At 38.0% G+C, this 22,948-nt stretch overlaps 1 protein-coding gene across 5 annotated transcripts in view; it reads right to left on the bottom strand.

The window, feature by feature from the left end:
- Positions 1-3,643: 3,643 nt before the first annotated feature.
- The window catches only part of RALGDS (ral guanine nucleotide dissociation stimulator), a 178,409-nt gene continuing 159,104 nt past the window's right edge, over positions 3,644-22,948 (bottom strand). For 2 of the 5 annotated variants that reach the window (XM_063432402.1, XM_063432398.1), the window contains exons 2-18: positions 19,890-20,066; positions 18,030-18,223; positions 17,742-17,816; positions 16,412-16,605; positions 15,484-15,605; positions 15,008-15,223; positions 14,780-14,883; positions 14,514-14,598; positions 12,493-12,570; positions 12,269-12,355; positions 12,155-12,187; positions 11,375-11,496; positions 10,137-10,232; positions 9,346-9,604; positions 7,745-7,990; positions 4,771-4,885; positions 3,644-4,516 (exon numbers count right to left, since the gene is read on the bottom strand). In XM_063432402.1, the coding sequence (XP_063288472.1) occupies positions 4,341-4,516; positions 4,771-4,885; positions 7,745-7,990; positions 9,346-9,604; positions 10,137-10,232; positions 11,375-11,496; positions 12,155-12,187; positions 12,269-12,355; positions 12,493-12,570; positions 14,514-14,598; positions 14,780-14,883; positions 15,008-15,223; positions 15,484-15,605; positions 16,412-16,605; positions 17,742-17,816; positions 18,030-18,223; positions 19,890-20,066 (2,379 nt within the window). In that variant the 3' untranslated portion in view covers positions 3,644-4,340. The remainder of the gene's footprint in view (positions 4,517-4,770; positions 4,886-7,744; positions 7,991-9,345; positions 9,605-10,136; positions 10,233-11,374; positions 11,497-12,154; positions 12,188-12,268; positions 12,356-12,492; positions 12,571-14,513; positions 14,599-14,779; positions 14,884-15,007; positions 15,224-15,483; positions 15,606-16,411; positions 16,606-17,741; positions 17,817-18,029; positions 18,224-19,889; positions 20,067-22,948) is intronic. The other 3 variants (XM_063432399.1, XM_063432401.1, XM_063432403.1) reach the window with 3 other exon arrangements.

Raw genomic sequence — 22,948 nt, 5'->3', positions numbered from 1 at the left:
TTGCAAATACTATTTCACATTGCTTGTGTACAATGACCTGTTAGAACAGTCTCCTTCATTTTAGTCCAGTTACAAAATACACAACATACAATCAGAGACAGGAATAAGTGTAAACGTTAACACCTTACGGTGTAGTCCCACAGATCCACACACGCGCGTACGGACATACTAACAAAACGCATTCTACACCAAAGGATTGCACTTAAAATTATAAAGAAAAAAAACTGAAAAAAAGAGACAAGGCAGGTAATTTTCTTCGCGTTCCACATTTATAGTGTTTTGATTTACAGGTAAGGCTACCTTGTGCAACAGGTGGCTCTTCAGTTATTGGTGAACTACAAGTTCCAGATGGACCAAATATGGACTGTCTTACGGTAGTTGCTGTAGTTTAGCGGTTCCTGAAAAGTTATCCGTTCATTACCCCAATTTAGACATTACAGCTCTCTCCATGTTAACTACAACTCCAATAATGGTTTGCCTGCCTTTTGGCCTTTGCTTTAGAAGTTTATATACTTGCTCTCCTCTGTCACTAGTAGTGCAGTGATTAGAGACCATTATTCGTAATTTAATTATAAATTTTGTACACACGTTATTTTTGTGATCGCCTCAATTTTTGTAAACTGAATAACAAATTTCACACATGAATGTCATATGACCTTGCCTCCTGTCCTTCGGATTTAAATCAGATTGAAATGCATGTAGTGTACAACCTTTGAAACGGTATTGGAACCCACACATTCATTGTAGCAAATTGCCAGCTAAGTGATCAAACAGTGTTTGCGTTTGGCCAAAATATCCACATGTATCACATGATGCTCTGTGCCTCAAAGGGGTACACACCCTGTAAATACAATACAAAATCAGTAACGAATATATTCGTCCTCTTTTGGGTATAACTAACAACTAGACTTACTCCGTAACTAGGGAATTGGGGAGAAACTGACAGAGAAAAAAAAATTCACCCCAAATCAACTAGTTGTCGCAATTCGATGTTTTGCCTTAAATGTGTTCAGTTTAGAAAATGCTGAAATCCTCATGGGACGGTCAGAATTAGTGACATGGTTGCACATGTTTTAAGTATTGGCATGTATTACAATAGAGTTTAGGGGATAGCAGGGATAGGGAAATGGCAGTCTCTTGGGTATTCTGGGTATGTAGCTCCCAAAATACTCTACAAGACTATATGTGGCACATTCTAGGGGTTAGTACAAATATTTGCAGGGGAGCAAACATTTGTGCATAAGAAAATTATATTGCAACAATTGTTATACAAGACCAGATAGTGTTGCCTAACTCATTACATCATCACTGCTAGACCAATTCTCCAAACATGATCCTATGATATATTACGCAAAGTGTCAACTCAAGTACATGTTATAAAAGTTGAAGCACAGGGTCCCGGCATTTTCTCCACTCTCTATCACTATCACTGCTATAGCAGACAGACGTGTTTGGTATAGCCTACTGGAAATAGGTCTGAATCTACAAAGCTAAGCCAAGAACTACAAGTTCCATAATGCAATGTTCAGGGTATAGCTAAGCATTACCCTTCTAACATAATTCCCTGCTGAACTGATTGGCACTTGTGAGAAGGGAGCTTAAGATTCAAGCTATGGCAGGTAAACATGTTGAGAATTGAATTATGTGTAAACTATAGATCCTATCCTCCTCCTATGCAAACTGGAAAAACAAAATTGATATTTTTGGCCACGTTTCCATGAAAAAAAAAATGTCTCAAGGACTGGAGGAAAGGAGAATTTAAGGCGCAACAAGTTAGAGGTGGAACATTATACATTCTGGAACCTGAAGTCTAGTCTCAGGGAAACATTGTACCTGGTTGCATGTAATGAATGTTCTTCTTGGCAAGAAACAATGGTTTGCTTTGTAAACACGCCAAAATGTTTTCCAGCAATCAAAATAAGCAGGAGATAATCCCAGGGCAATCTCTTGTTGGAAATTCACTTGTATAAACAAGAACTGTACGATGATCTGCTAGGATAGACCTTACAGATGTGAAATAAAATTACTGATACATATGGTGGAAGTCTAGAGCAATGGTTCCCAACTCACAGTCCAGAATTTATTGAGTTCCCAGTTTTGTTCCAGTAGGGATGCTAAGAAAACTTGTAACGTTGGTGTGTCTTCAGGACCGAGTTGGAAACCACAGGACTAGAGGAACAGATATGGATTCTCAAGAAGGTGTGTGGCCCTGGAAGCAGGATTTCACAGCAGCAAACAAACACAATTCAAATAACTTCAGTCATGGCTGCTAAGATTCAATAAACTCATGGAATCCAATGTTTCTACAAAACAATGTATTTCGTGACAATGTGCACACATTTAAAGGATCCCTATTTGCAACTGTGCTGCTTATTCCAACAGGGCAGAGCAATGTTTGACTATGTAAATGAAGGCATCAGCTTACAAATGTATTGGTAAAAGCAGTTAGGTCATAGTGACAATTTTCTTGGAAATACCCGTGAACTGGTTTTGCAGGTTCACTTGTCACCAGAAAAACTGATAATACCTATTCTTGGTTCTACTAAAAAAAAAAAAAAAAAAAAAGCTATTTGTTTTTTTTTTCTGTATATAATATAAAGATAATCCAAATCATAAACAATCTCTTCAACTGCATACATCATGGCGACGATTTGAAACCCTCCAGAGACGCAGACCAATGAGGATCTGCCGCCGGCTACTTGCGAGCCTGTATAAATTTTATTTTTTTGATAATAGGAAAAAGAAATTTAACCCTTTCATTGCTATAACTGCTTGAAATGTATTGAGATAAACTACATGCTGTCCTAGCACTGAGTAGGTTAAATCGTAAAAAAATATATATATGTATATAGGCTAACAGGGATTTTGCGCAGTTTTCACACTATTTACAGTAAACAAAAGGCATCAAGAAAAAGGAAAATTGATCACAGATTAATAAATGTGTAATTTGTCTAGCATCTATTTACAAGCAATAAATATTTATAAAGAGAAAAAAAAAAGTTAGAAAAAATATTCATTTTGTACATAAAATAACAACAACAAAAAAAAAAAAAACCTTCCCACGGATGTGACTCACAGAGAGTGATCATAGTCACTGCTGAGGAACGGTTTAAAATGTCAATATGGCCCCCAAATACTTATTTTTCTGACGGCACAATAGATAATCGGTGGTGGGGAATATTTACAAAAAAATTATATATATTATATATATATAAATGTACATTTGACGATAACTCATTTAACACTTTTGCTGTCCCATAAAATAAGACATTGGAGAGACAAAAAGTGTTGTTTTCCTCTCTGACCAAGGAAGGTGTAAGGATATTTGATATTTTTGTGGTTTTCTTGCAAAAAACTTTAAAAATGAACAGTTTTCCTGTTTTTTTTTTTTGTTTGTTTTTTTCGGAGTATCATCTTTGGTGTGGTTTGAAATGCTGGATTGGTATAGGTGAGCGGAAGGGAGATTGGAAAGAGCCAAAGCCAAAATTCCATCTCCGCCACCTCTGTCCTCATGTCTGGCCATGTTAGCCTGGCGTATATCATCAACCCTGCAGCGATAAAAAGATATTTAACGCAAAAGAATTACAGTTACTTCCAGCTCCATCAGGTTTAAAAAGGCTCATTTTTTCTTTAAAAAAAGGGAAAAAAAAAAAAAAGAAAAGAAAAAGTGCTTTGAAAGTCCAATGTATAAAACCCACCAAGATCTGTTACGGTATCCAAAGGTAAGAGAAGTTAACATTTACAGTGATGTCCCTATAGGAGGGAAAGTGGCTTACAAAGAGGCACAACTCCAAGACATTGCCCCTAAAGCCTTAAGTATCTGTACCCTTCATCATCATTGAGAGAGAGCTACAGATTATACTTTTGTTCGAATGTGTAATCACAAGTCTTCAAAGTTTTGTTCAGTTCACATCCTATGTTAATACTGGATCCCTGGGGATAGAACAAGCTGTTCATCTTCATTCTTCACTGTCTTTTTGTGGAAAGCTCATCTTCTCAACCCCTTCTCTGGAAGGCACCTAAGGCATGGAGGCGAATTCTGGGTCCTGTTGGCATGCTTGAAGACCGGGAAGAGGGAACATGTTGTGTCTCATATTGGCAACACACACCGTAACTCCAGTTATGGGAAGAAGATTATAAATCCACTTCTGGTAATTCTTGTAGTTTCCTCTTTCTTCACAGTTAAAGGCGAGAGACAGCTGGAGTGTATAGAATAGTTGCTATGGGCCATGTGGCGTTTGACATTTACACAACCAACGCATTTTGCCTTGGAGTGCAGCTGTAAGTGCTATACTTGAGTCCCTCCAAAATCCTGTTGGGGATACGAGATGCTTCACATGTCAGAAAATGCCCTTAGCAATTTTGAGTCCCTTCTGCTTCATACGTGGCAAAGTGGAGCTCGAGCCATGCTTAATCTTGACTCCTTTAGAGAAGCCGCGTTTTTTCAGTACAAAGTCATAGTTGGCTCCTGAGTTCATGGCATAAAATACATTGGCATTGTCAGGGATCTTCAGTTCTGATGAGGACAAAAGAAATACATCAATAATATATCAACATATTTTATTTCACTGGCTCTTATTAAAACAGATGCATTGAAAACACAAAACATTTCTGATTTAGAATCAGAAACTAGTTAGATTATTGAAGAACAGGTGTATCTTCGTAAAGTTTAGCTATGATCTATTTTCACATACTTTCAGACTTTGCCCTATTATGTTCTTAGTGACGACATTAATACTTGGGGTACAAATTCCGCTGCTTGGCACATACCTCTTTCCTCAGATATGATTTGAACAAGTTCGTAATCCTCTGAGCGTTCTCCATCTAGATTGTGTTTGGCCATCGCTTTCCTGATTACTACAGGGGTCTTGTCCTGACTCGTTACCTTAAGAGGGGGAAGGAAAAAAAAAAATCAAATCATGGAGAACATGAGAACAAGTTTCTATACAAAAATGTCAAAGAAGTACAAGAAGACAACAAAAACGAAATTAAAGGTTTACTCCAAGCATCATAACCATAAAGTGAGGAGAATCTTAGCCCGGATCCCCAGTAACAGGACAAACGGTTTAGTGACGGTTTGCCCCTCATCTGCCTTCCGATTTGCTCTGAGGCTCCTAGCATCCATGGTGACGTGCTATGAGCCTCAGAACATTGCTGCAGAAGCCGATACAGTCACTATTCATCGGTGAAGGGCTACCAGCTAATAAATAGCACACTGTGCATGAAAATGTGCACAGAATTGACATTAGCCAGGCCAGAACTCTTCCTTACAGAATTGATTTGGGCTGGCTAAGGATACCCTAATTATGCTGCCGTTACTACACTAATCCGGCAGCAATGGGGTAAAGCTCACTTAAGTGGTCATGATGCTTGGACTAACACTTAAAGAACGACCTGTAAAATGAAGTCTGCCAGTTAAATTGAATATATAAAAAATATTTTTTTGTTCAGTGCAGGAGATCTAAAATATGATTATACAAACACGTATCTATAAAGGTTGCTCTATATGTTTATTTTTATAATATAAGAACTACATTTGGTGACGGTGAGATCATGCTGATCCAATAGAAAACCACACGTTACAGCCGGATCCACAAATCACCAGAGAGCCTTATGTTTTGTCAATGCTGCCTCTAACCAAACAAAACACGCACAGATTTTAAGATAATGAATTTGACAATGAAAGATTGCCATTTTACTATTTGTAGTCTACACCTCCATTATTTAGTTTGTCTAAAAGCATTATAATTAAAGCGACACTGTCATGGCCGAATCCATTTTTTATTTTATTTTTTAAAACCCCTCCCGACTCCACTACATCTAATTTTCCACCTAGTCACATTCCAGATGCCTCTAAGCCCCCCAAATTTCCTATTTCATCTTTATTTTGTGCCCGGATCTATGTCCTGGGTGGTGCCATCTTTGTGTGGGTAGATGAAGTCCCTGTGGGACACGTCATCTGCCCACACTAGATACCGCTGTGAAATTCCCACGCATGCCCAGTTAAACAGTTTGGCATTCACTACGGGAATTTTGTCTATTAATTCATTCGTCCCCAAGGCCCTAGTCACCACCCCACCCAAATAAAATTAAATAAAGCCCTACCTACTCCCCTCACCCTAAAAATAGTGAGGGGGAGATAATAAAACTAAATACCTGTAAATAAAAAAGTACTTACCATCTGATGTTTTCTTTTTTTCTAAAACCTTTTTTCAGCCCCCAAAAAGGTCAAATAAAAAAGCCATAATACCCGTCAAACTTGTAAAATAAAAATATTCCATCTTCACCCAGCGAGGGCATGGCGCAGACTGAGCTCTGCAGGGCGGGGAAGGGCTTATAAAGCCTGCCCACGCCCTGTTATTTGACTTAGAGCACTCTGATTGTTGGTTTAAGCCAACCGATCAGAGTGCTCTGACAGGTAAATGAAGAGACTGACAGGTAAGTCTCAACATTTACCTATAAAAGCACTCTAATCATAGTGCTCTGAGTCATTTTACACAGCGTGGGAAAGTTCTTTGGAATTTTCCCATGCTGTGTAATTTGACTCATAACTCTCTGATTGGTTAATCAGTGTTAGGAGTCAAATTACACAGCACAGGCTGCTCACTGTTTACTAGACATGCCCCTACTCACGATATAGCGAGTAGGGGCAGATTAATCACTAATACTAAGTAATCTTAGTCTTAGTGAAGTTGGCTGAAAGACCAATTTAGGTAGGTAGCTCCCTAATACCGTGGGATGCAGTATGGATCGGATCGGAATTTCATTCATTCAAATAAAATTTCAAACTGACCTAAAAGTACCGAATGTCATCCTAACATGAATGAACAAATTGTTTTCATTGTGTTAGGAAGAAATTCAGTAGTTTCGCCAGCGTTCTGTCTAAATGACAGGACGTTCGGGAATACTGACAGGAAGCATTGCAAGATCAAGGAGGAAAGGTGAGAATTGTGGGAAATTGCTCTGACCACAGGAAATTGAGCACACTTTGTTCCTCCGCTGGTCAAGCGTAGGAAAAATACATAAGACAAAGTTGTCCCTACTTTGTCTTATGTTTTAAAGAAAACTAGATAAGATAGGAAGAAACAGATCCTGAAAGAGGGAGAGAAGAGGAAGCGAATAAATAAAGGTAAGTTCGGCATGACAGTGCCGCTTTAACATATTAATGGGTACAGACTTAGGTTCTCTATCCATAATGCAAAGAGTAATATCTATTCAAAGGTTAATGTTTTTGTTTTTTTACTAGTGAGTCAGTCATTTTATGAACAGTATTGCATTTTTTTTAAGTGGATGCTTAGCAACATTCATAACACCTTTGAAATAAACAGTCATAATCTATACTTAGATTTACAACTAACAGGGTTATCCACTAAACCAGGAACATTGGCAATTTACCAGGGAATTTCACAATTTAACCCAAAACACAAGACAATCCAGTATAGCTATTTTTTGGGTTAAACTATTTGCCTAAATGTCTAAACCATTCAGTTTATTGAATAACCGATGTAGACATGGGCAAAAAAACATACTTTTAAAAGGTTTTAAATGAAACAGTGTAGTTTAAATTAAAGCATGTCATTACCTGCTAATAGCTTGTGTTTTCTCAATACAAACACAATCACTAACATGGCCTTTTTTTTTATTACGCTTGCATCATAGACTTTGGAAGTTAATAGTAACAGGTGTCATGCTAGCACATTTACTCATTATAAAAGGTTATGACAGAGCAAACAATGTCTCTTACCAGAATGCTTTTATACATGTTGCCATTGTCCACATCTAGGCTGACCCGGATAATGCAACAATCGTCTATCTGCTGGTTGTAGAGAGGAAGCGATAGGGAAGAATAGCTGGATATTCCAGATACAGAACGTTTATGGCTCCGAGAGGCAGAGACAGGGGTCGAAGACACAGAGGATGAAGACGCGCTGCTTGAGGCCGATCCAATTCCAGAAGTGTCCAGCGAGGATAGTGACGTTGATTCCCAGAACTGAAGAAAGGAAGATGGAAGTGAAGATGGTTACGGTTGTGGACATTAAGCTACAAACACAGACTGGATATTGTGAAAAATAAAGAAAAAAAAGAGTTACTTGCGCCCTATCCAAAATCCCTATGCAAATTTAAATAACTAGAGGTGTTTAGCATCACTCCAATCGCCATTAGGTGTAAACCCAACTGCCACGTGAAGGGGAGTCCTACACTAACATTCACCTTGCAACCTTTAGACGGAGGGGTATTGTGGATTATTTAAAAGATATGCAACAACCGTACTAAAAAGACGATATACAACGAACTATAGCTGTGTATACATGTAAAAGTGAATACAATCTATTACATATAACAATCTATTGTCTAATTACAAATATCTTATTGTGGCAACATTCCGTAAGAAACCCAGACCTGGTATTTGAAAGGTTCAAATCGTATCCAGTCTTGTATGAAAATCAATTTTAGCAGATTAATTTTAAAGGGGAATTATCATGTAAAATGTATTTTCAGAACTGTGTAGCGTATATTAATAGCTATTTTTATTTAGTATAATATAGATCAGCCTTTTGAATCCTCTCCTCCGATGTCTGCATTGTCAGTAAGCACAGGTCATTGTCCCTCCATTAAGCAGTGTATATCAGGGTGATTCAAACAGACGCATTGACTGCTGTCTGTAGAATACTTGGGGAACACAGCAGCTCACACTGGAGGGGGTTAACTAAAGGAGAACTGTCACTTCTCTGGAATTGACACCACTAAAACACAAGTTGTGTTAACTTTGTTATCATGAGATGCTCCATTTTCTTTTAAAGCTATATCCAATATTTAGTAAATGTCATCCTGATCCAGTTCCAACAAGGCAAAGCCAGGCCAAACATATATTAAAAATAGTTTAATTTCTACTCTTCTTTGTATGTTTTCTCTTTACTGACTGCCAGGTGCAGAAGGACAGAGATTATAATAATGATTGATAGGGAGCTAAGAGGGAAGCGGCCACTTTAAGGATAAAGATGTATGGATCATTAATCCATTTTATGTTAATTAAAGGGATAAACATTAAATATAAAAAATAAATTGGGATGTGACGGTCCCCTTTAAAACAAAAACCTCAATATATTTTAAACTAAACGACTATGGCTATAACATTACTAAAAAAACTATAGGATATATCACAGATTTATTTTTCTGAGTGTCCCCTTTAAACCTGATAGATACTGTAAAGTGATGTTTTAACATTCAATATATTGCATACTTTTTTTTCATGCAATCCTTGGATTTTTAAAATATTTTTTATATACAGAGAAGAACTTTCCCCCCTCTCTCCCACACATCAAAGCACAGAGAGCAGGCACTGACCCCCTCAGGAACGTAGCGTCCTGCAGGCTGTGCCGGCGATGCCTGGACTTTTCCCTCCCGTACCTTCTTCTCTTGACAGTCCGGGGACTCGGGGACAAAGCTGATGTTAATTTCCTCCACGTCAGAACTGCTGGATCCGGCCGATGTGACGCTGAGAGAATCAGTGGTGTCGCACAGGTGAGTACTGCACTTAAGCTGGTCAAAGGACTTTGAGTGAGAGCTAACACTAGGACAGGGTTCTGAGCTTGCTGGCTGTCTACTACAAAGACAAAAAAAACAAAACACCAGTGGGGTTAAAATGAGCTTTGACCACAAATGTCAATAACCAGCAACACAAAAACTTGTAAAACTTTTTCATCTCTTGAGCGCCTATTATGACATATTCGAAGTCTATTCTAGGGAATAAGTTTTTGAGGTAATCATGATTACATTCTTGGTATCCTTAACCTATTTAATTCAGCACAGCAGTTGTAGGCCATCTGTAGCTATTAAAATGTTGATGGACATTCAGCTCCAGTGCTTCCTTACAAAATTCTGCTTTTGTAGACTAATGGTCCTTTAAAGAAAAAACAGGTATGGTACAAAACGTAGGAATGACTTGTTTTAGTTCAAAAGATAATACTGATAAAATAAGATCATCTGTGGCACTTGAGGAACTGTTGGAGAAGTAACTGGCTTAGAACAGGTGTGCCAAAAACAACGATTCCACCTCACATCCGGTTACATTATTGGAGTGGTACAACAACAACTCTAAGTCAACGCGTTGAAGATGTCTGGCTTGGTAGACTTACTCGCTCCATCGTTTGATGATTCCTGTGTTCTTCTTAGCTTTTAAAGTGTTGCTTGCAGATTCGGACAAAGGTTCAATCTCGCAGGACAAGCTATAACTGTAACACAAATCGGCAGATGAGATTGCTAATTTTACCAAGCTGCACTTAGCCAGCATACAGCAATAGGTTGTGTGGTCTACATTTGAACATTTGATTGAATGTTTGTTAGGAATGTTCTCCAAAGGGTATCCCTCAGGCAGAAAATGAAAGAGAATTTACATCACATATTATAACGTCATGCAATATTTGGAATAGTTTTCTGTGAAAAAAGGGGTTAAGTGGACAGCTCCAGTATCTTTCTTTCCTCTCCAGTTACTTAGGCATTATGTGCATAAGTAGTTTTCATTTAAGGAAACCTAACCCCTTTTAATAGACTTGTAGTGTCACTGGGGCCTTTGATTTCCCTCTTTAAAGATAATCAATGTTATCACAATAATTAATACCTAAAGACGCGATGCTGACATGGGATGACGTACTAATTCAGAAAAAGCATGCAGGTGTAGAGTGTCTGATTTAAGTAGGATATGCCATGTTATCATAAGGGCTCAACAAGACTTTCAAGACGTGCTATTGGTTCCTAAGGGATAGTTTTGTTTCCCCGAGGAATGTTGAGTTCTGACAGTTTCTTGCAGTTCAGAGGGGTTTCGGACACTTATATCCAGTAATGCTTGGAAGATTGTCAAGAGTTGTTACAACACTCACTGCATCTCATTGACATCTTTAATGCACTCTTTATGGGACATGGCATTTTAAGAACAAGTTTACTTTATGGAGGACAGCACTTACCATACTATATTTTATTGGGCACTCAAGGTAGAGGTGCAACTTTAAATAGTCTGAAGGAATCTGAGCTATTTGATAACAGTGATGTTTTTCAGCTGAGTCCAGGGAAGCCATTTCCTCTGCACTTTCTCTTAAGAGCACTTCCTGAGAGAGTGGCTGTCCGGCACAGGAGGAAGTGGAAAAATGACTCCAATCCCCCCCAACACAGTACAAACCATCAGCATACTCAATCATTTAATATATAATTTATTTATATTATATATTTTTTAAAGGGTGATATTGGAATCATGGTTTCTAAGAATATTCTAGCTATTTTACATTGTATGAGTATTTGCCTGATCAGGTTACACAGTAAACAGAACTAAAATATTAATTGTGCTGCATTTAGTGCACATACATGGAGTCACAGGACTCACCTCTCTGCCTCGCTTAGCCGGTCCACGCTATGAAACCATTCAACAAAGGATTCCTCAGGGAGGAAGCTGTAGTTGTTGCATGCTGACTGCAGCAGTTTTATTTGGGCGATGACTTCAAATTCCTATGTAGAGAGAGTGAAAATAAAGACTTTTCAGGGAAACAGAATCAATAAGCAGTAGCACAAGAAATCCCTGTACAGGATATACTAAACGTCCTGCTCAATATGATGTTATTGATGACCAAGGCAAGCCAATGGGAAAGCTTGTAACATTTAGTGATGTGCATGAATATCTATTCTGGAGTAAAAATTTTCAAAGTGAGCAGTTGCCATGGAAACCAATAGACACTTTTTAGCGATTGCTCCACGATTTAGAGCAATGACCTTTATTCACATGGACTAAACAGCGTTAATAGGGGCAGGGGAAACACTTCCTGCATAAATAAAATTAGAATTTTCACCTACAGATGTGCCATTGAACATTACAATTGTAACATTTTGTGACATCATGAAAAAATGCCATTTTTTTTCCAAACCTCAATAAATAAGTAGTAATAGTAGAAAAAAAAAAGGCATGTCTCCCATAGCTTCATTAATCCATATTCCAACTAATGGGTCTATGCATTCTAATGCCTTCATAGAATCAGAACCACAAGCTGTTACTTTATCCATTAGCATGTTGTATGTCCTTTAAAGTAAAATTTACCGCCAGATCTAAGACATCACAGAAAGACAAAATGACAACAGATATAAAGATATCTGCAATAATTGTATTACTCACCTTCCGCCTCTTCTCAAAATTGATGAGTCCTCCCTGTAACACAAACCACAGTTATAAGAACAGAGCAGTCAAACCGTAGACTGTCAAGATCAAAGACGCAACTAAGGTACATACCTCTAAATAATCCTTCATCGCGGTATCCAGCATAACGAGGTCTGTTAAGAAGGTACCCAGATAAGGGATGGTGCCTTGCATTACACCCTGCAATATACACACAAAATTAAAAATTCCTCAAGCCAACACCAGAGGGTGCACAATAGCTAAAAGACAAATGTTTGCTCACGGGGCCATATCATTTTTCCCAATCACCAATATATTATTTTATTAATATCACATACCAGCTCTCTCTGCTGCTGTTGTCGTTTCTGTGCCCTTTTAGGGTTAATATCAAGAGTTGCAAATTTGGAAGTCCCTTCCTAAATGAAGAAAAAAAGAAAAAAAAAAAAGAAAATCAATCCAATTTTGAGTTATGTTGGTGCTTTATTAAAACACACAAAAGAAGTGTACTTTTCTGATGTTATTAGACCCACAAAGTCCACTAGCACTTCTTCGAGATAACACCAGGATACGTTCAAAATGGTAGTATACAATTTTAGTTTAAAACGTGTCAGGCGGGGAAATAAGTGTTGTTAAAGAATACACTTCTAAATACAAGATCCCATGACGTAGGCTAAATTATTCAACTTATATCTACCTTTTCATTTCGAAGCAAAATGAGTCAGAGAGCAGTCCGGGAATGTACCAGTATGAAAAGGTGCGTGAAGAGTCACACCCTCCCACGACAAACTTATCTCAGAGAGAATCCTAACTCTGAAATTCCAACTATGTGTGAGCAATTATTCTGTGGTTCACAGCACTTGACAACCAGCGTAAAACCCCGAATGTACTCCAGCCGGTGCCCAGCCCATAATAAAGCACTGAGAAGACCTATTTATAAGCACCTGGCAGATGGATGTTGCAAAAAAATAAAGGAATTATTCATGTTCATTAGATCAATGTAAAGGAATGTATCTCACAAATACCGACTGCTAGTACAGTCAGCAGTTGCCTCTAGTTGAACAAATGTCAGGTTAACATTCTAAGAATGTTCAGAAATAATACATTAGATCAAACGATGATGTCACGGGCATTTCCCCACTGAATGGAGAATATTCATTTACTCATTTTTATCTGGCTATTTCTGCAACATTTTTACGAGTGCCTGCAAGATGAAATATTAGTTGATAGTTTCCAGATGGCCTGATTTTGGAAATTGAGTTACGCTTGCGAGAAAAAAAAAAGTGCCAACTTTGATAAGACACAAGCAGCAGGGTTGGGGCAGGAGGTGGCTTCTGCTGGCCAGTAACTGGAAAGTTACGATAAGAGAAGGGAATCCCTTCCTACCCTCCTAACACAAAATAGATCAAAGGTGCAGCCCACACCCTGTCTAACACATTGAACATGCACTTGGCCGGGTGTCGACTGAAAGGCGTATACCAGGGAATCCCTAGACTGATAAGACGATAGCCACAAACAGGAGTGAAAAAAACAAACAAAACAGTGAAACAGTAAAGCCTCTCTTCACGTACGCAGAGAAAGATATCAGGCCAACACACATTTAGCACACAGGACTTAATTTGGGGTGGTGGGATAGAGTAGGGGAAGTTGACGAGGAAAGTACAGATAAGGATAAAATGAGATACACAGCTCTTTAAAGGTAAAAGAAAACAAGCGTTTGGGTCTTTAAAACTTTCTTTAAAAAAGGGAGGTGCTGAGTAGTTAAAGGCAGCTAATAAAATAATATAATCAGAACCAAAAAATACAGTCAAAAAATGCGGTTTAAAAGCAGTAAGGGGCCATTAAAGAAAGAGTCTCAGCAGGTAAAAACTCTTCAAACAAGTTTAACAGATCTAAAGTTCTGAACGCATAATGTCTTTCTGTGCTTCCAGGGCCGGATTAAGAGCCCATTGAGCCTTGTGCTGAAAATTATGATGGGCCTAATTACAGAATCTTATGGACAGTAAACCAGTCATACCTCCAAAGAGAATCTAGTGGAGATGGAGCCCACCCACAGGAAGCATTTCAAAGAATAAACATACCCTATGCTAATCTCTCAAACTATATATCCCCTCCACCCCCCCTCAAATTGGCATTCTGTTAAGCGGGATGTCAGTCATCAGGGTACAAGGAGGTGGGTCGAAGATACCAATCACTGCTTCAGCTCCATTAGCCCCTATGTTAATCCGCCTCAGTGTGAATCTGAGGTAGTTGCTTACCGCTCCGCGATCAGTGAATCCTGACATACAGTGGTTGAGGCTTATAGCGCCATTATAACTTTAGAATCTAAACATGCATTGCACCAATTTTGTTAAACACACACCTTAATCAACAGCTCTCGACTTAACGAATGGTTATTTTCATCTGAAAAGATTTCAGAAAGTTCCATGAATATTCTGAAGCTCTCCCTGGAAGGAATAAAAAAATATATAGTTATTTTTGGAATTAGACCTGAATTTTAAGGTTTTTAGAAGCAAGACTATAGTTGCAAAACGATACAATATGATAAATGGTGTGGCCACTTGTCTGAAGGTGGTAAAAATTCCAATATGTCAGATGTTATATGTTCAGTGTATCAACATTCCTTACCTGGACACCTCATCCCATGTCTTCTTGAGTCGGTGAATTGCATTACACTGCAGGGCTGACAAAATAGCACGCAGAGAGGAAAAATTCTTCAAAATACGACATTCCTGTAGGTGAACCAGAATTAAAACAAAAATAAAAAACATGTTTTACAGACTATTAATAATGAGGATTAGACAGAAGCCTACGTGTTACTATGAGACAGAAATATAGTAATATCAGTAAACGTACTCTAGCCACGTCTATCCAGCGCTCCACCACCTTGGCTCTCTGCTGTGGCTTCAGTGACCTATCACTCAGGCACGTGGATATGACACAGTTAGTGACACTGTTGAACTGGGAGACAGTTGCACGGATAGTTGGAGCCAGATGTTCCTTCCCCTTTTTATCCCTTTGGGACCAGATACACCCAAGGCAATGATAGGGTACTACCTTCTTGAAGAGATCCTATAGTAGGGAAGTGATACAATAAGACACAAGATGCCACCAAGACTCTTTCCTCCAGGTTATGAAACAGAGAAATTATCCATTGAAACGAGAAAAAAAAGGAAGAGAAACGAGCAAAGATTTTTAAGGTGTAAAAAAAGAAGATGCATAGAAAGCATTGAAAAGGGATGGACAAGTTAAAGAAAATACACGATGAGGGATAGAAAATCTGGGTGTGGGACACAGCATTAAGAGATAGATAGGAGGCACTTCATACTTACAGCATCCATAACTGTAAACTGTTCCGCTACCATCTCTTGCCGAAAGGAGAGAAAATCTGCCTTCTCCCCCAAGACAGAAATTTCTTCTACCAAGCGAAAGGAATAACTGGAGTGATCCACGGCTGCAAAACCAAACAAAATCCATATGTTCAGTCTTTATTTACAAATGGAAAAAGCAAAAGCTTGTGGAGAAATATTACTGAATACAGAAACAACAAAGTACAAAATAAAAGATATAACATCTGTGAAAAAACTATTCTGCATATACATAAAGTATCAGCTAAAACTTGGAATAGATTTGTTTGCCAGGGCTTGCATGGAAGACGACAACTGATATTTCACAAAGTCCAAAGGAATCACAGACATGGAAAGGGCTGGTTATTCCATTGGGATTTCAGCAAATCGGGCAGTCATTCTTTCTTTAGCAAGATTCTGACCTAAAAAGCACCTCAAATGTGTGAACAACATTGCAAATAGTTTCTAACACCTTATACCATTCAAATTATATGGTCCATAATTTCAAGCATCAGATTGAGTTACTTTTCAATTCTTTCTTCATCGGATAGCTAGTATGCATTTTTTTTTTATCATGTTCCTTATGTTTTAAATTGTGAGTTGGAACTTGTAGTTTTTTTTAATTTTAAACATCAGAAACTTTTAAAGATAATAAATATAGATTGCGAATAGAATAATTCCATTTTCAAAAGTGTACTAAAACTATTTCCTTTAATTCCAAAACGTATGCAGAAGAAAACCAAACATTTGAATCTACATCTACTGATAATGGTTTTAAAAGCCTAAACTGCCCATAAAAAAAAAAAAAAAAAAGTTTTAAGGACCGGATATTGTTAAGAAATAATATTTCCTAATTTATTATAAAAGCAGCCTAATCGCAATTATAATTTCTCATTTAAATTATCTGACTCACCCTCTTGAGCCAGTTCGCTGATTTGTTGCCGCTGGAATTGCGTCAGCAGATTGCGAGCTCTTCGTTCCAGGTCTGAGCCGGGGATATTATGTCGAACGTAAGTGATGAGCTGCTTTAGACAAATGTAATCTGGCGCATGACGGAAATCCTCCGAGTATTGATCTAGCCATGCTCCTAGGATGGAGGAGATTGTGCTACCAGGCAAAATGGAAAAATGAGCCAATACAGTTTAGAAACAGTGTTTATTTTGTGCCAGTCCATTTTTGCACACGCTGGCCCACCAAATTCAAATTATTTCACAACAATATTCAGACATTAAAAAAAACAAAAAAAAACATATACCGTAATGTTAATCAGGACATCCAAGCACAGTACAGAAATACTGAAAGACAAGCTTCTTGTCTACGCTGCATTCAATTGACACTTCAAGACTTGCATTAAAAATGTATTTGTCCCCAGTCTGCTGTGGGCCTTCTTGGGTAGCTAGACAAGATTAGTCTGTAAATATGCCTAGGATGAGGCCAGTAAGGTCAAACTCTAGCTCACTAAGTTACTCTACTCCTTGATAAGTCAAAACGTGCTGTCTGGGGCATGTAACTAAAGAATTACAGCTGGCCAGAATTTTAAATGGCTGGGGTCGTAGGTAACTAAAAACCTAGCAGGATGTGTTAGCTAATTTATAACACAAGATACAGCTAGATGTTTAATGGAAGCTGTGAAAATAGAATCATGCCAAATTTTAGATCAAATTCCTCTTTTTGTTTCAAAATTACTCATAATTATCAATCCACAATTACCTTCAATAATGGTGCATATGTTTATGGCGTGTCTCTATGATGCAATGTGGGTGTTTTCTAGAGAAAAACCACAGTGTTTACGGAGGATTTCATAAGTTAACTAATTTTGCTGTTTAGTGTCAATTATTTTTCCCCAAAAAGCATTGTTCTATTTTGGAATAGAATGTCTTGTTGTGGGTGGTTGTTGGGAGAAAAAAAAAATAGGAGTTTGTTCTTCTAAAAGGGGAGAAGACTGTCAGAGTGAGAGTTATTTACTAGATTCGGAATTTTAGCAAATGAAATAATCCTATTTATTTTTGTACTCTGCAGTCTTGGTAATTTCTCTCACAACTCTTCTACAACATTAATTATTGAGGTTGGTTGTTAACTCAGGGCAATTCACTGATCTGTAAATAAACTGTCTAGAGTTGGCAGTCATTGGCTTGCTTTTAATCTGACTGTTATAAAAGTCAAAAACAGTTGCAGTGCTAACTCCAATTATCAGATTTCAAGCATTTTATTCATTTAAAGTTGAACTGTTTTGGACAACTTACTTTTTTAACTCGAGACGATCATCAATGGTGTTGTGAGAATGTTCTCCGTTTAGCTGGGGTTGCAGTCTCCCAAATCTGCATTGAATAATAAAATAATCACGGTAAAAGAAATGAACGCTTTGAGATAACAAGAATTTCAGTCCAAGAACCACCATCCCTTATAATATTTTGGTTTTTTTTTTTGTATCAAAGAATATTTTTTCATCGGCTCTCTAATAATGGACATCAGATGTTGTGAAGGAGCCTAACTGTCCAATCTCTGTCTGACAGACACCAGAGACAACTCACTTGTTCAAGAGAAGGTCCAGAACTTGCTTGGTGGTTGCGAAAGCTCGATAAGTGCACAGGAAGATGGTAACATAGGTGGAATCATTTCCTTTGAATGCAGAAACCAGATATTCCACCAGCTTCTCCAGTGTTCCAGCCTTGATGGTCCTCACCTTGCATGTCTCATACAAACTCAAGGCTGATTCGTTCTCGAACTGTAATGAAATACTTTGAGTGAGCTGCAGATGCAATATGCTTTAAAAACCAAATGCATCTAGGCCTGGTTTGGCATTCATTTTTCAGCAAAGCAGCAGCCAGTAGCAAAGACCAACGACAATGATATTAGTTTCTGTAAATTAATGATTTCTTATTTGTTATTTGACGTGATCTCTCATGGTACAAACATATTTAAGCATGCATGTGCGCTCCAAATATATCAAGTTATGTATTAGGTAGGTTAGATAAATTACCAAAGTAGTAAAGGGCTGTCCAAATCTGGTCTCAGAGGGCCAGGAATCTGTGTTCTGGGATATTACAAGGGTAAAATGTTTAATTCCAATTCACTACCTCTATGGATTATGTGAAATGAAGGATCGGACATCCCAATGTTAAAATGTGAGAGATAAACTAAAGTTAACGGCCTGCATCCCCAGTACTTGCAGTTGGCCAAGAGTAATAGGCCAACCGCAGGAGAATTCCACTTCGTTAAAGCTTAAAACCAGAAGGCAGATAGTTTTCTAAGGTCCTACGCTATCTGTCCTAGTAAGAAAAAATAAAAAAAAAAAAATAACCTTTATTTATATTTTTTTTCTAAACAATACATTGTGATTTTATAATACATTGTTTTTTTATCCTGTTCCTTCTGGTAGGAAATGATTTTCCAAGTTGTATATATATATATATATATATATATATATATATATATTTTTTTTTTTTTTTTCTTCCTTGCAGTGAGTAGATCCTCCTGTGTACAGTTTTTTTGGGGGTTATACTTGCCCTTCCGTTTCTTTAGTTAATAAACTAGACAGCCTCTAAAAGGACAAGTATGGGAGGGTAGATCTGCTGTGGCCCCTGTCTCAATATGCTGGTTGTTTCTGTAAGAAGTTGGCTGACCTCAGATTAGCACTGTGGCCTCCTCACCTCCGTACCACACCCTGTCCCTGCCATTGATAATATCTACTCTGTAAAAATAACACACAGATAGCCCAGCACAATTTATCTGAACGCAAAAGACTGTTGTTTTTTTTGTTTCCTTCCAAATCTCAGACAGAGAAAGATTAATATATTTCTGGTCACAGGAAAGCAGGAGAATTATATCCCATTTATGTAAATTTCCAGATTATGTTCTGAGTTTACAAGTACTGAGCACAGTACACACAAAAAAAACCCCAAAAACCTCTGACCCCCAAAAGAACGCCAAAGCCTAGAAGTGTTTTGGGTGTTCTAGGTAAGTGTTTTGATTTCTTAAAATGGGTAGATGGACTCTTAACCGGTGAGGACACAATGCAATAGTCTGCACACGTCTAGAGTGGCTAGGACGCACTACAGCGAATAAATCAGGAGATGTTGCAGACAATGGTGGATGATAGACATGGATTTCTGAATTATGTGTGTAAGCATTATCAGAGCACAGGAAGTGTAGAGCAATGGGAACAACTTCAGAAAAGGCTTAAATCAGAAGTGACAGCACAATATTAAAGATCAAAAAGGAACACCAACCAGGATGCAGATGGTTCATAAGGGTCCTACACTATCTGTTCTAGTCACAAAAGAAATGTCACTTATTTTTTTTTCAGTTTACAATAGCCACAGCACCCATAGATTCCCTTATCTCCTACCACCCTCCCAACCCCCTGATTCCACTATCACTGTCTTCCTCACCGTGGCATCCCGAGGTCCAGCGAGCCCACCTTCTGCAGTGCCCATGGGAGATGGAACTCTGCTTACCCCCAGCCATCGCTGCCCCTTGTTGGCGATGTGGTGGAGCTGCACCTTACGGAGGGAGATGCTATAGATAACACCATCTTCCACCTCTTCTCCGATCTCCTGTGTGGAGCTCTGCGTGAATAAAAAATACAAAATAACAATTTAGAGTAAACAGCGAAGATTTATGCGGCACATGTAGCTACAATACAATGATGAAATTAAATGACTTGATGTAGGAACAACTGCGTATGTAAACTAAAGTAAAAACTTCTCACCCTTCTTTTTAAATATGAGTTACAAATTTTACTTTAAAAGAAAATGTATTTTTCTTCCATGCCCACTAAACAACCAAATATTCACTTAAAGTACATACACACATTTACATCTCTAAGAGGTTCGGAGAAAGGTATATTGTATTTATTTATTTTTGACCATATACCTTTTCCGTCTATGCAATGTATGGATTTTATATTCTCTTCAATGCCAAATTAGAATTACTAATCATGGGAATAAAGGAATTGTTTATAGCCTGATACCTAATTTGTGTTATATTTTATGCTACCGCCTGTTTGTTATATCATAACACCTTTCAGCTGATGAAATTTCCTTGCCAGTCACAGCCTGCCCTGTCTGAAAGCTCCCATCGCCAGAGATGTTTTGGCCAAGCGGCCGCATAATCCTCTCAACATAGTGTAATTGGATACACAGCCTCCCTGATACCGACACCCAGTGCGACGTGTCCCCACCAGATGTCCGTCGCCAGATGGCCTTGAAGACGCATCAAATAATAAACAGAATAAGATTATCCTGTAAGTCCATAAAAGGATTAAAAGCATTTTTGCAGCCATGGTAGCTCTCTAGCAGGTACCTTGCTTGTGTTCTTAACCCCTTCCAGTTCTGCAAATAGTGAAATCATTTTGCATACTACAACCCTAAAATGTGGATGGAACTTTTTGGGAGAACGCAAGATGAAGACCATCAAATAAATGAGAGTCTTAAAGCATCTACTTGACTAGAAACATACCATGGCTCATTGATGGCGAACATGGCCACCCTGATTTTTTGAGAACTATGTTTGCCATGATACGCAACCACCCAAACGCTTTGCCATCACTGCCTTAAGCATATGAAGGTAGGTGCGCTGTGAAAAAGCAGTGGATTGCATAAACACTTGCACTGTAAGGGCTTTGGTTAATGATTAATCTTCTTGATTTGGTTATTTTAGCTTACTATGAAGAATGTGGGGCCGATGAAACAATAGCAAATTGTTTTAGGAGTTTAAAACTGAACTTAAAATATCTGATTATTATCTTGATTATAGTGACCCTTCACTATACATACGAATGTTTTACCAGACTTCAGAAGTGGCTTTTTTTTTCTTTTCTAAAGAGGAATGAGGGTGTGTATCCAGTCCTGTCTCAAAACTGGACAAATGAGAAATGTTCCGTGCACTCTGACCCAAGTAAGGTTTGACTGAGCAACGCTCTTCCAATAGAAAACACGCATAGAGAAAGCATCTTCTCAATGCAGCAGGAATCCGTACTGAAGCTTGTCAAACCTCAACAACCAGTACTCCAAGCCTGGAGATATCATAAATAGGGTGTATGGAAGCTGACTTCTCAGTGTGCATGTTAATACACCTAATGTGTAGGGGTTCTCTCTCTAATCACAGACATATAAAATACATTACTGCTTAAATAAACCACCAGATCGGGGTGACCACCACTAAAAATAATCTCTCTCTGGAGACAACCATACTGATAGAAAGAGGTCTACATAACATTAAGTTAATATTACAAGAAATCCGAATGTGTTTTGGGAATCGGGGCATTTTAAATAAGAATATATTTTTTTTTATATTGCTTCAGTTCTATGTCCCACCACAATCTCTATTTCCTTCTCCATTTTTTCAGTCACATGAGGAGCACGTTTTGCACATTCAAGAAAATCCCTCAGACTTCCCTTTTTGTAACATGGGTTTGTTTAGAGATTTGTACTGAAATATATATGATAAACAAGGAACTAAAACACACAAGTAACTCATAGCTCCTAAAATAAACCATACATTTCCTTGTCAAAATACACAATATATCCGCATACCTCCACGTACTTCAAAAATTTAGCATTAAGGTATGTGGCTGCTAGCGTGTTTCCGGGCATACGTGTTCTGGGAATTTTGAGGTGACTTCATGACCAACTGAAGTCACTTCTGATCTAGGGAAGAGCTTGCAAAGGCTGCAGACAAGACATCTGCAGCTTTTGCAAGCTGTTATTAAATATACCTTTCAATGAAAACAAAATGCATAATTAAATGCAAACATGTTTTCATTGGGGGAATATCTCCTAAATAATATATTTAATTTCTTTTTTTTATTTGGGCAGTGGAGTGTTCCTTTAAGCGTTGTATTCCAACCTTCTGAGGTTGTGAACTGTAAAGAAGCTTAAATTGGGGTTAATAAACCTAAAAAAAAAAAAAGAGAAATATGACGGTTCCTCTTTACTGCAAACATTGTGTGTCAGTTATAAAACGAAATTGCTTGCAGGCAAAACCAAGAGTAGCAGAACTTTCAAAAGTTGCAATTTATTCTGTTTTCAGAGTGTATTTTCTGTATCTATGCAGCGTGACCACAATTGGAGGGCCGACTGCTGGGTAATACTGAGACCACAAACCCTATCAGCTTGTCCTTAACGGTGAAGGAAACAGATGGAAAAAGATAAACTAATTAAAAACTAAAAAGGATGAGGGGAAAAAAAGTGATAAAATAAACAAAAATAATAAACAAATCCCAATACATATAAAACACAGTATATTTATAAGAGCTAAACACCAAAAATAAATTGCTTCCACTGGCTCCTTGGTTCTAGAAAGCCTGCTAACGAAGAGGATTAAAGGACCTGGACTCATTGCATGCACTGGACGTAAACGTAAATATATAGATTAACAAAAGTTAACCGACATAAATTACCTTACACGCCTGAATCAAAAATTTTAAAAAAGCTATCTATAATTTAAA

The sequence above is a fragment of the Pelobates fuscus genome, chromosome 9, assembly GCF_036172605.1.
Source record: "Pelobates fuscus isolate aPelFus1 chromosome 9, aPelFus1.pri, whole genome shotgun sequence".
Lineage (NCBI taxonomy): Eukaryota > Metazoa > Chordata > Amphibia > Anura > Pelobatidae > Pelobates > Pelobates fuscus.
The sequence above is the reverse complement of the archived record's forward strand: the minus strand, read 5'-3'. Positions and strand labels throughout refer to the sequence as shown.